The sequence below is a fragment of the Dendrobates tinctorius genome, unplaced genomic scaffold (assembly GCF_039654945.1).
Source record: "Dendrobates tinctorius isolate UK_male_01 unplaced genomic scaffold, ASM3965494v1 ptg000008l, whole genome shotgun sequence".
Taxonomy (NCBI): Eukaryota; Metazoa; Chordata; class Amphibia; order Anura; family Dendrobatidae; genus Dendrobates; species Dendrobates tinctorius.
The window spans coordinates 21,036,726-21,050,938 of NW_027361676.1; the positions used below are offsets into that span (position 1 = coordinate 21,036,726).

A 14,213-nucleotide genomic window follows, 5' to 3' on the forward strand; every position below is an offset into this window, starting at 1 on the left:
CGTCACCCAGCTTTGGAAAATTTCTGGGGTCTCAGCTACTGGGGGTAGCCGAGACCCTGGAGAACATGATCAGGGCCAGTTTTTACGGTCTCCTGTTATGTGATCTCCATTATTCACCAAATAACGGCGATCAAGAAAAAAAGTCTGATTTACAATTCATTTCTCTCTTGTCTGATATTATCTAGCATATCAGAGAAGAGAGGAACGGGATCCCCCGAGCCCCCCTGGTACCTCCACCATCCCTGGGCCTTCCTGATCTGTTCTGTCTGTGTTAGGGTTGGGGTTATGGGTGTGTTAGGATTTGGGTGTGTCTTAAGGGTTGTTAGAGTTAGAAATTTTTTTTTTTCAAAAGAAAAAATGATGACGATATGACGGCTAGTGTTGAAGTGCAAGTGCTCACTACTCAAGTTTGCATCATGTACTCGTGTATGCACAGTGTATCCTGGATCCCTGCATGTTTTTTAGGTGTCTAACAGCTGTGAAACATGCGAGGCAGGAACTTGAGCATGTCACTTGAACACCCGCGATACTCGGTGCATACCGGAGCGCCTGAGGCATCCTAGAGTAGCAAGCACTTGCGCTCAACACTAATGACGACATATTCAATATGACGACCTAATGTTATAAAATTCTTTGTTGTACCTATGGCTTTAAAATGCTCACTATACCCCTGAATAAAATCCTTGAGGGGTGTGGTTTCCAAACTGGGGTCACTTGTGGGGGGTTTCCACTCTTTAGGCACATCTCCAAATGCGACATTGTGCCCGCCATCGATTTCAGACAATTTTGTGTTCAAAAAAGTCAAAAGGTGCTCTCTCCCTTCTGAGCCCTGCCATGAGCCCAAACAGTGGATTTCCCCGACATATGGGGTATCGGTGTACTCAGGAGAAATTGCACAACAAATGTTGTGGTTCGTTTTTTTCTTGTTATCCTTGTGAAAATAAAAAAGTTTGAGTCTAAAGTAAATTTTTTTGTAAAAAAAAAAAAAAATGAAATGTTAATTTTTTTCCTTCCACATTGCTTCAGTTCTTGTGCAGCACCTGAAGGGTTAATAAACTTCTTGAATGTGGTTTTTAGCTCCTTCAGGGGTGCAGCTTTTAGAATGGTATAACTTTTGGGTACTTTCTGTCATATTAACCCCTTAATGTCTGTTCAAATGCAATGTGGCCCCTAAAAAAGATGGTTCTGTAAATTTGGTTGGAAAAATTAGAAATCGCAGGTCAACTTTTAACCCATATAACTTCCTAACAAAGAAAATGATGTTTCCAAAATTGTGCTGATATAAAGCTGACATTTTTATAGCACGATTTATTCCATGGTGCGTTACATGTGAAAGGGGCACATATAGTCAAGAATAGTAAACATGAGCAATACAAGGCACACACAGGTACAGAAGGAGAGAGGACCCTGCCCGTGAGGGCTCACAGTCTACAGGGGATGGGTGAGGATACACTAGGTGAGGGCAGAGTTAGTCGTGCGGCGGTTCAATAGATTGAGGATCACTGCAGGGTGTTGGCTTCACGGAAGAGGTACTCTTCAGGTTCCTTTTGAAGGCTTCCGTGGAAGGTGAAAGCCTGATGTGTTGGGCTAGAGAGTTCCAGAGTATAGGGGAAGCATGTCTTAATGCGGTTGTGGGAAGAAGAGATAAGAGGGGAGTAGAGAAGGATATCTTGAGAGGATCGAAGGTTGAGTGTAGGTAAGTACCGGGAGACCATGTCACAGATGTATGGAGGAGACAGGTTGTGGATGGCTTTATATGTCATAATTAGGGTTTTGAACTGGAGCCTCTGGACAATAGGAAGCCAGGGAAGGGCTTGGCAGAGAGGAGAGGCTGGGGAGTAACGAGGAGACAGGTGGATTAGTCGGGCAGCAGAGTGTAGGATGGACTGGAGTGGTGCAAGAGTGGTAGAGGGGAGGCCAGAGAGTATGAGGTTGCAATAGCCGAAGCGGGAGATGACGAGGGTGTGCACTAGCGTTTTTGCAGTTTCCTGGTCAAGGAATCTACGGATCCGGGAAATATGTTTGCGTTGGAGTTGGCAGGAGGAGGTAACGGCTTGGATATGTGGCTTGAAAGAGAGGGCACATTCGAGGATCACCTCGAGGCACCGAACATGCGGGACTGTGAAAAGTAAGCAGCCATTGACAATGACGGCTAGGTCTGGTGGAGGGGTAGAGTGAGATGGTGGAAAGATGATGAATTCAGTTTTGTCCATGTTCAGTTCTAGATAGTGAACAGAAAAGAAAGCTGAATTAGCGGACAGACATTGTGGGATTTTGGTCAGTAGGGAGGTGAGGTGATGTCAGGTTCACATAGGTAGATCTGCGTGTCGTCGGCATAGAGATGATACTGCAAACCGTGGGATTCTATGAGCTGTCACAGGCCGAAGGTGAAAATAGAGAAGAATTAGTGTCCTAGAACTGAGCCATGGGGAACACCAACAGACAGGGGCCGAGGTGAGGAATAGAGGGTGTGGTAGAGGGAGACACTGAATGTCCAGTCTGTTAGATATGATGAGATCTAGGATAGGGCCAAATCTGTGATGCCAAGAGATTAAAGAATTTGTAACAGGAGGGAATGGTCCACAGTGTCAAAGGCAGAAGACAGGTCCAGGAGGAGGACAGTAGTATCACTTGCTCTTGGTGGTTAGTAGGTCGTTGGTGACTTTAGTTAGGGCAGTTTCAGTTGAGTCATGCGGCCAGAAGCCATATTGTAAACGGACAAAGAGGGAGCAGGAGGAGAGGTGGGAAGACAGTTAAAGATGGACATGCTGTTCCAGTAGTTTTGAGGTATAAGGGAGAAGAGATATCGGACGATAGCTAGACACAAAGGATGGGTCGAGGGAGGGCTTTTTGAGGATGGGTGTGATTGAGGCATGTTTGAAGGATGAGAGAATTTGACAAATTTCCGTTTTTTCCATATATAGACGCAAGTCATATCCAATACATTTTACCATTATCATGAAGTACAATATGTCATGAAAAAACATACTTAGAATTAGCGGGATTTGGACCTCATCTATGGCACCAATAAGCACTAACCCTTGTAATCTTGAAAAGCAGCCACATGCATACCCCTAATTGACTGTCAGGACCCACAAGGGTCGGTCCGGCGGATGGCACAACAAACTCCAAGAACGGGGATGGAAAAAGGGGGAGGAAAGCCCAACAATAGGGAAGGAGGGATGGGGCACCTCCTAACACAGCATGTGCCTATCCGTAAGCTCCCCTAATGCCCTATGCGGGTCCTTCCCCCCGTCGCCGTCATGTGCCTCGTCCCTAGCTGTCAACTCACTATATACCCTGGCTAGTGTACTGGCTGGCAAGTATGCTAGCATCACCATTGCAGATGGTGTAAATACAGGGGGTAGTGACAAGCACGAGACAGACAAAGACAGGAAATATGGAAACTTAGCTTTCAAGCTTCTGCTGAAAGCTCCACACAGCAGAGGATTTGGAAGCATGATCTCAAGCAGCTGATACACACTGACACCAGAGAGCTCCCCACTCATTGGCTGGTCACCAGAGAAAAACTCTATCAGCAACAGTCAGCTGATGCGTCAGGTGACTATTTAAAGGATGGTGGGGTTGGCCACCACCCACATCAGCTGACCAGCAACACAGCAGCTGCCAGCAAGGAAAACTGACATTAACCCTTGCTGGCCCAAAAGTAAAATCCACGTTAAAATTAAAGCAGAACGACTTCCACAAAATGAGTCATGATATTGACATAACATGTGCATTATGCAAGGACGGGGATTTGAAGCTTGTAAGGGCAACATGAAAATATGCAATTCCTCTGAAACTGTAGTTTTTGTCATTTTGAAAAAATATTTGGGGTCTGAATTGCAACCTAGTGGGCTTCTCTGGCACATGGAAGTTAGAAACTAAGTAAGTCTGGAAGCCAAAAGGCACAACTCTCATCTATTTCAATGAGAGTTAATGTGGGCAAAACTTTCCATTCCCATGAAAGGTATTGTGTGCTGTATTTCCCAACAATCATGCAATACTGTGTGCACGTTCCTTTGTTCATTCTGACTCATGCCTACTTTCATATTTTTCAGTGTGGACCATAAAAGTAAAGCATGTCTGTAATAAGTTATCTAGGTTTACTATTGAAGAAATGGCTTTCACTGAAACACTGTACATGTATGATCCATTACAATCACCTTTTATATGTTGTCTTCTGAACTCCATATAAATAATAAAACTAAGTAAGTTAGAGCACTTGATTCGCAAGAAAGAACACAACAGAATGAAAAGCAATGAATGCCCTGCAGGGAATGATAGAAGAAATTGATTGAAATCTGTTAGTTGTGCAGAACGCAGTTATTGAGTGTCCTCCCATATCGCAGTCATATAAATCCATTATAAATTGGTTACCTGATAAACAGTAGCACGCAGTTTATCAGCCGCTTCTACTTCACTGCTTTCTTTATTAATAGACGTGTCCAGTATTGTTAATGTTCCCAAATATCGGGACTTAGCAGAGACCCGTGTGCCGAGTTTTGAAGACTTCTTGGTTTGCGAGGCAGATAAAGATCTGTAATGAAATAACAAACTTAATGTCTTGCAAATGCTTCTTCCTGCAAAAGAAAGCAGTGAAGTTAGGGGATTTTTTATGGCACACTTCCAAATTAAAGGGGGATTCTCATCTCATAAACTGCCATCGCTTAAAGAATTTGTTCACAACTCGGACAACCCCTTCTCAGTCCCTACATTTTCCCCCAGTAAAATAATAACACCTATACTCCCCTATGATGCCGATACTGTTCCAGCGGTTTCGTCACTGGTTCTCCCGGGGCTCGTGTGCCATACGCCTATTGAGCGCTGGCTTCACTCTCCTGTTCCAAGGACGTAATTGACATCCAGAGGAAGTGTAAGCTGCTGCTTTCTCAATTATCTTGATTTGTACAAAGGAGGGGAGAATGAAGCCAGTGCTGATTGGCTGAGGGATTGCTTGCATTTTTGTGTCACGCGAGCCCCAGGGGAGCCAGAGCCGACACCTGTAAGGTTCTCAGTCTCTTTGGACATGTTTTTGAAACTTAGGTTTTTCTGTCGGCCATTTTGCTTTCTTTCCTGCTGCAGCTATCTTGCCCTCAGTTACTATGGAGTTTCCAGCTTTTATGTTCCCGCCCTGATTCTCTAACTCTTGCCTTTTAAGCAACCTCAGCTGATCAATCTGTGCTTCAGAATCAAGTCTGCTGTTAGCCTGTGACCTGGCTCCTGGAAGCCTTGGACATGGTACTCCAGCCACCGCCTGCTGATGAACTTGGGAACACTTGTGGACACTGGAAACCTGCTGCCTGATAAATCCACAGTTGCAAGGGAAGTAACAGAAAGACCCTCAACCTGTTGTGGAACTTCTGCTGTGCTAAAAGTTTACTCTGGCCTGCTGTGTCTCCTGCCTTGTATATGCAAACTGTGTGAACCTTTTTTGCTTACTTGTATGAAGTAATACAAGTCTTTCCTAATCACACTTGAGTCTCCTGTGTTTTCCTTGCACCCAAGCACAAGACGCTATATGAACTGTACGCTTTACATCACAACACCACTGAAATGATGCATTCACTGCAGGTGAATTTTAGTGTTATTATTTTCCTGGGGGGTAAAATAGGGATTGAGAAGGGGATGTCCACTTAATGAACAATTCTTTTAATAACTGATAGGAGTCACAGATTCTGAAAATGAGGCAGCCACAGTGCAGAAGCTCATTCACAGCTTTCTCTGCACCGGTGCTTTCCTGACCACTATGCCGTGCAGGGAGCAGCAGCTGCCACCATTTATTTGAATAGAGGTGTGCTGTAGTTTCCTTGCACAAGTGTATCCGGCCACTCACTGTGACTGAAGGGGCTGCAAAGCTAAATCAGTGCTGAAGACCTTCGATATTAAGATTTTTGCAGCCCCCAATTTATCATGAAGTGATGAGATATCCTAGATATATGACAGAAAACTGACCGGCACATCAAGAACTGGTCTGAACAGGTGCATACCAAAAACCAACTTATATATCAAAATACGAAAATGGTTGCACTCAATCTTGTTAAAGCATGTCAACATGAAATACATGAAGTGTGAATAGCAAAATGGCTTTTGAAGTCTAGGAAAAATACACATAAAACGCTTAGCAAAAAATTTGTCCAAATAATGTGAGCCCATCCACCATCGTCAAGGTAATCTCATGAATCGGATGGGTCCCTGACCTAACTGCCCAGTGTGAACACTTACCTATGGCTAATCTCTTGGTAAAGCCTACATTTATGGGTTGGTCGGAACCTGATGTGATTAGATGTAATTAAAATCTCTGCATGGTAAAGAGCGGAGTACTCAGAGAAAGCTAGCATACAAATAACAGAAAACTGACCGGCATATTAAGAACTAGTCAGTACAGGTGCATACCGAAAACCAACTGGACACAGTACTCCATGTGCGGTCTAACCAGAGATTTGTACAGAGGTAGTATAATGCTCTCATTATGTGTATCCAGACCTCTTTTAATGCACCCCATGATCCTGTTTGCCTTGGCAGCCGCTGCCTGGCACTGGCTGCTCCAGGTAAGTTTATCATTGACTAGGATCCCCACGTCGTTCTCCATGTAAGATTTACCCAGTGGTTTCCTTTACAGTGTGTAACGGTGATATTGATTCCTTCTTCCCATGTGTATAACCTTACATTTATCATTGTTAAACTGCATCTGCCACCTTTTGGCCCAAGTTCCCAACTTATCCAGATCCATCTGTAGCAGAATACTATCTTCTCTTGTATTGACTGTTTTACATAGTTTTGTATCATCTGCAAATATCGATATTTTACTGTGTAAACCTTCTACCAGATCGTTAATAAATATGTTGAAGAGAATAGTTCCCAATACCGACCCCTGCGGTACCCCACTGGTCACAGCGACCCAGTTAGAGAATATACCATTTATAACCACCCTCTGCTTTCAATTACTAAGCCAGTTACTTACCCATTTACACACATTTTCCCCCAGACCAAGCATTCTCATTTTGTGTACCAACCTCTTGTGTGGCACGGTATCAAACACTTTGGGAAAATCAAAATATACCACATCCAATGACTCACCTTGGTCCAGTCTATAGCTTACGTCTTCATAAAAACTGATTAGATTGGTTTGACAGGAGCAATTCCTCATACACCCATGCTGATATGGAGTCAGTTATTCTCATTGAGATAATCCAGAATAACTTCCCTCAGAAACCCTTCAAATATTTTCCCAACAATAGAGGTTAGACTTACTGGCCTATAATTTCCAGGTTCACTTTTAGAGCCACTTTTTTAATTCACTTTTTAATTCTTACATGTATATAGATAAATTTGTTGCATTTTTAGAAAGAAAGCAACTACTTCTGCTGGTATGACTGTATATACTGTGACTTTGCTATAATGCTAATTAACTACCATAAGTCAAATTAAAGCGTAATGGAAGCATACCCTGATCTCAAGATTCAAGACTTCTGAATCTCATATTACCAGGATAGCCCTGCCATTTGGGTAGTCTTCAGTTATTTCTTTTAGCCCTAACACAACTCTAAGGTAAAGGTCTATGGAGCAATATTGACACATCGGCCACATATTTCCGAAATGAAATATTAATCACAGCTCTCCTATTGGAGACGTGTATAGAATGGAAGTAAAAGATGAAAGGAAAAAAAAGAAGCTTCTATCAAGGATCCATCAAAACTACAAGCATACTATGGCTCTGTAGTGTAGGCCAAGGTGAACTTGTTAAGCAGAATGTAATTAGATAAAACCAGGAATATCGTTATGTAAAAAGGGTTTCATTCTCTAAAATGGAAAGTAGTATCTTATATGGTATTAGGGAAACATAAGAGCATTGCATATATTTTCCAAGAATTTATTGCAAAGAATTCTAATAAATATTGAGCTGTACAGTAATAGATTTACTACTCTAAAGACCACAAATACATCTTTTTATGACGGTCATTTAGGAGACTGATGTCTAAACACTGGTTTTACGCTGCTATGGAATAAACCTGAATGGGAGCCCCGTGTTCGATGGACTGAAGGATCTGTTGTGTTATGACAGCTGAACTCCTGTTCTAGCATCTGGGATCAGAGAAACCTCTGAGCTTAGCCATTTACCTCCTTTAACCTTTTTAAGTGAAAGCAGGCGTTACCAGTGTGAGATGTGTAGATCAGGAGAGCAGAATGTCAGTCATTACATGTCTCACACTGGTAACTCCCCTTTTCATTTAAAACAAGATCTGGAGGCAGATTCTCAGGGAGATCTGTGTCCAGCCCATAGGTCTTAACAGTTCATTTACATATTAAGGAAACTCTGGATTACAAATTACTCTGGAATAAGTCATCAGATCAAAGATGTCAAGATATCATTTTACTAAGGTTCCTAATACCTACCTGACCATATACATGCTTAGGAGGGGGATCATGCTGACAGATTCCCTTTGAAGGGAATTTGTCATAAAATTTCACACCCCAAACTATTAATGTCCATTTAGCATTTTCAAAGACAAGTCTAGAAAATTTTTTACATAGCTACTGATAAATTAGTTTTAAATTATTTGAAATCCTGGACAACCCCTTTAAATTGTTACCGTATTTTTCAGACTATAAGGCGCACCGGCCCATAAGACGCACCCCAAATTTTCAGGTGGAATATAGGGAAAAAAATAATGTTTCAAATAGGGGTCCATCTTACAGTCCAAATTCAGCTTACCAAGGAAGGGATTCGGCACAGGTGGAGGAGTGGTCACAGGGGTCGTTCGGTAGTCCAGGCTGGTGCGGTGGCCTATGAGAAATCCCATCCCAAGCTGGTGAGATGGTGGTGGCTCTGTGCTCGGGCAGGGGGCCTGTGCTGTGGCAGGGGGACTGTGCTCCGGTGCAGGGGCTGTACTCCGGTGCAGTGGCATCGGCTCTCTGTGCTCCATGGGGGGCTCCACTGGCATTTCATCAAAGCCTGGAGTCCCCTGCACATCAGTTACTGCCATGTTGCGGTGGCCTCTGGGAACATGGCTACCGGGAAGATGGCCACCGGGCCGGGGGCGGAGCATGCTCAGATTCAAATCTAGGCAACGAGATCTCATCCCGAGATCTCGTCTCCCGAGATTTCGGGATGAGATCTGAATCTGAGCATGTGCCGCCTGTGGCCCGGCGGCCATCTTCCCATGAGGTCAGAGTGGTTAAAGACCTGCTACACCCAATAATACTAGGGAGGGACTTTAGCTTGTTCTGGGACTTATGGAGAAAAGGCAGGGGCGCCAAGTTACTCAGACAGGAGTCGGTTTAACCATGAAGAATCCTCCAAAGTTCCCTTTGTGTGTCTTTGCCAGTGATGAGGACAAGACAGTAACCCATGAGGCCGAGATTTCTGAGTTGGGTGACTCTGAGGGGATTTTTGGGACTGCTTAAATGGAGGACCTTACTTTAAAAGGGGCATGGGAACTGTGATCAATGGGGTTGCCCAAGAGCTAGGGGCCGACACAAGTTGTCTATATTTTACAGTAAATGAGGAACTGCTAAATGGGGTCACTAAACTGAGAGGGAATGTATTAGAGCAGCTGTAGGGTATTAGATCTGGCCCATTCTCATGTCTTGGGTGGGCATCTGGGTGTAGACAAAACCCAGGTGCATGTATTTCAGATGTTCTACTGTCCCGTGTGTCACAAAGATATTGCTAATTATTGCTGGTCCTGTCCTAATTGTCAGATAACTGCTCCCGTATCCCACTTCCACAGTCCCCTAGTGTCGTTACCCATTATAGCGGTTCAATTTGACCGGATTGCCATGGACCTTGTCGGGCCCCTAGTTAAGTCCTCCAGAGGGCACCAATATATCCTAGTGTTTATGGACTATGAAACACGATACCCGGAGAAGGTACCACTAAGAAACTTCTCCGCCAGAAGCATACCCCTAGAGCTAGTTTATATTTTCTCCTGGACGGGCCTGCCAAAGGAGATTCTGATGGACCAAGGTAATGAGAGAGTTCTGTAAGGCTCTCCAGATTACACAATTCAGGAAGTTGGTGTACCATCCATAGATGAACAGTCTTTTGGAGAAGTTGATAAGACCTTGAAGTCCATGCTTAAGAAGGTTGTGGAAAAGGATGGTCGAGACTGGGATTGCCTACTCCCGTACCTGCTGTTCTCTATTAGGGAAGTTCCACAGACCTCTACAGGGTTCTCGCCGTTCGAGTTGTTACATGGACAGCACCCTTGGGGACTTTTGGGTATTGCAAAGGAGACCTAGGAAGCAGAGGCTACACCCTACCGAGCATGTGGCACAGATGCAGGAGAGGATCATGCACAAGAGGCCCAGGCTAGGGTCTACAATCGGTCGGCAAGGCTGAGACAGTTTAGTCCTGGAGACCGATTGTTGGTGTTGATCCCCACAGTTGAAAGTAAATTTCTGGCCAAGTGGCAGAGGCCATACGAGGTGGTCAAAAAAACTGAGTGACGTCAACTACAAGGTACAAAAGCCAGGGAGAGGAAAGCTGTACCAAGTGAACCACATCAACCTGCGTAAACCGTGGCGAGACAGTGAACCAGTGGAAGCTACATACCTAGGGGCCAATCCTGAGGCCAAGGTTGAGGATGTCACAGTCCCAGAGACACTGTCACCGACCCAGAAACAATAGTGCTGAGAACGGCTTCAATGCAACCAAGACCTGTTTTCGGAGTTGTCAGGACGTACGAACATGAAATCCATACAGAACCTCATGTGCGGGTGAACCAAAATCCGCATAGAATCCCCGAAGCCCGCCATGAGGTGATTTAGAAGGAGATGAGAAAAATGTTAAACCTGGGCATCATACAGTAGAGGAGTCAAAGAGCAGCTCGTCCAGCAACACTTTCCTCGCGCCAAAGCCTGATGGAGAGTGACGTTTCTGCAATGACTACAGGAAATAAAATGAGGTATCTAAATTAGACGCATTTACGATGCCCCGTGACGAGGAACTCATAGGCTAGGGTCAGTCAGATACATCACCACCCTGAACCTAACAAAAGGTTACTGGCAAATCCTCCTCTCAAAATGCCAAGGAAAAGATGGCGTTTTCTACACTTGATGGTTGTTTCCAGTATACGAGAATGCTGTTCAGACAGCAAGGAGCCCCAGCTACCTTTCAGAGAACCACGGACCAAATCCTAGCCCCTTACAAAAAAAACGCTGCAGTTTATCTCGACGATATTGTGATATTCAGCTCGGATTGGAGAAGTCATCTGCAGCAGATTAAAGCCATGCTGGAATTGCTGAGGAAGGCGGGGTTTATCACAAACCCAAAGAAGTGTGCCATGGGGAAAGAGGAGGCAAAATACTTGGGCTATGCCAGAAAAGGCAAAATAAAACCGCAAGTGAATAAGGTGAAGGCAATTCAAAACTGGCTGCAACTGGTCTCTAAGAAACAGGTTTGGGCATTTCTGGGAGTGGTGGGATACTATCCCGAATTTCCCTATGATGGCCGCATCCCTGACCGACCTTCTTAAGGGGACAAATACACCGATGGCAAAATGGTTTCCTGAAGCAGAGATGGTGTTCCAAGAGTTGAAGCTCGCCCTATGTACGCAGCCAGTGTTGATCGCACCTGACTTCAGTAGGGAATTCATGGTCCAGAGAGACACCTCAGAGGTCGGGTTGGGAGCTGTGTCATCCCAAGAAGTAAATGGGGAGGAACATCCAGTCCCTGTATTTAAGTAGGAAACTTTCCTTCTTTGAGAAAATCTATGCCATTACAGAAAAAGAATGCATGGCAATCAAATGGGCAATTGACTCTGAGGTAATACCTTTTAGGATGGAAGTTCACGCTAGTGTCAGATCATCCGCCCCTCAGATTGACAAAGGAAAAGGAAGGAGAAGAATGCCCGGTTGACTAGATGGTTTCTAGGGCTACAGGACTTCAGCTTTCATGTGGAGCACAGAACTGGGAACCTTCATGGTATCACATTAGTGTATCTGTGTGCAGCGTATGCCTGCGTACAGATTCACATTGTGTACACAGGGACGTGCATTTGCATCAGTTTGGGTGCGGATGTGTCCGCATGTGTCATTTCGCCACGCACGCCGAACGCAACATGTTGCATTTTTTGATCCATCAAATATGAGCAGGCATGCGCATGCGGATAAGTGCGTCAAAACAACGCATTACTGTCTATGGGAACGGAACGCATTGGTACGCATGAATGCGTTCGATACGCATGCGTACTTCAGACTGAGCATGTCCAGGCACTGATGATTCATCACCTCCCAAATCCCAGGTGTATAAAAGGGGGTGTGGACACAGGAAGTCCAGAACTCTCAAGACTGTGGATGGGATATCAAGACTCTGTATGTACTGTAGGTATAGAAGCTTTGAAAATGTCTGTCTCTCACTGCAGTCTGTACTTATGTTTTGCTTTCTGTTCCTTGTAGACATTGCCATGCTGGTGTTCTGGATCCCTGTTCCGGATTTCTCCTGTCTTGGATTTCTCCAGTCCCGGATTTCTCCAGTCCTGGTTTTCTCCAGTCCGGTGGTGTGGTTCTGGCCCTCTCAGCTGCTTAATGTAAGTATGAGTGTCTGTACTTTTCAATTACTATGTTGCTCTGCCCAGTCTCACAGTCTTCGTCACTTATGTTTTTCTTTCTGTTCCTTGTAGACTGTGCCATGTTGGTGTCCTGGATTGAGGCCTGTTCCAGATTTCTCCAGTCCCGTATTTCTCCTGTTCCGGATTTCCCCTGTTCTGCTGTCCCGGTGTTGTGCTGCCGTCTCAGGGTTGTGCTGTCGTCCCGATGTTGTGCTGCTGCCCCGGATCTATAAAAAGAAATACTCATAAACACACTCAGACAGGAGGACATATTCCTGGCATAATAAATTATACCTAGATGCCTCCACTGAAATGTTGGACCTAAATATAGATCAGTCGCTAACAGCAACTATGAAATTAGGGGGGAGTGGAAAACCACTCAGAAACGACCACAGATCCGATATAAAAATATATAATATATCTTTATTGGGACATACAAACAGATCCTAGACAAACAATGCTAAAGTGCACAGAATTAATCCACGCATCATGGAAAACACAGCAGATCTCCTTAGATCATACAAATGATGTAGTCCAACTAGGACATAACATTCTCCTCACCAAAGTATACCATGGGGACATTATACTCCCTATCACTAGTCCTAATCACATAGTATATACACATATTCATGCGAAGTCAATAACTAGATATAAACAAATATATATGTGCCCATATACATAAACATTGAAATAGGACAACGATATTACATGAACATATTGTCAAACAGGCCACTATAATAACGGCTAAAGGATGTCACTATCAGCATATAACACCAAGTGGTGGTGTGGCATCCTCATAATAACCATTACATATATTATATATTACAGACAGGCCTTATTAGGGAGATAAAGAAATATTTGAGAGAAAAATCTCTCTAGCCCTCATCCTCCATAGCCAGAAGGAGTGACAATTGCTACCATGCTCAGAATGACAGGCAGTAATAAAACCGGTGGTTGTTACCAAAATGAACGGTGGTAGGTGAGGGGTCTCAAGGGAGACCGCACGTGTACCCCGACGCGCGTTTCGGAAGCTCGTCCTTCGTCAGGGGGCGTCACAAACAGCAGAGCCGGAAAGCTAAAAAAGGCCGTGACCGGAAATGAGGAGGTGTCGACCGGAAGTGACGCATCCGCCGTTATGGCAACCAGGGACGCTGAGCGGCGCCGACGTCACCAGCACGCAGCCGGCGTCAGAGACGCCATGGCAACGTACCGGAAGAGACGCCAGAAGCCGCGTCGCGGCCCCGGGCCACAACGCGCATGCGTACAGGTCAACCATCCTCCCCATCTGGCCACACATGGATTCAGTGCAAGTAAAAAGAAATGAAATATTCGCATACCATGGGCACAATTAATAACCTAAAACATGGAGAACATCATTACATGAGATAAAGAGCATATTATCCAATAACATCGTGGAAAATCATAATATATAAATTTGGGCACAGACATCTCACATATTAGACAAGTATAACCTTCCACATTATAAAAGATAGGGTAGAGCCAACAGTCCCACAACCCATACATAAACTACCATGTAATATATATATCTCTCGAGACTCATTAATGCATCACACATATAGATGGCACATACAGCAAATTATTCCATGGATTGTAGTGACACACAATAAATAATGCAGGATAAATAGCCGTGTCCCACAG

At 44.4% G+C, this 14,213-nt stretch overlaps 1 protein-coding gene across 2 annotated transcripts in view; it reads right to left on the bottom strand.

Moving 5' to 3' along the window:
- MAP9 (microtubule associated protein 9) overlaps positions 1-14,213 on the bottom strand; it is a 207,139-nt gene that overhangs the window by 104,061 nt on the left and 88,865 nt on the right. For both annotated transcript variants that reach the window (XM_073576427.1, XM_073576428.1), the window contains exon 9: positions 4,381-4,540. In XM_073576427.1, the coding sequence (XP_073432528.1) occupies positions 4,381-4,540 (160 nt within the window). The remainder of the gene's footprint in view (positions 1-4,380; positions 4,541-14,213) is intronic.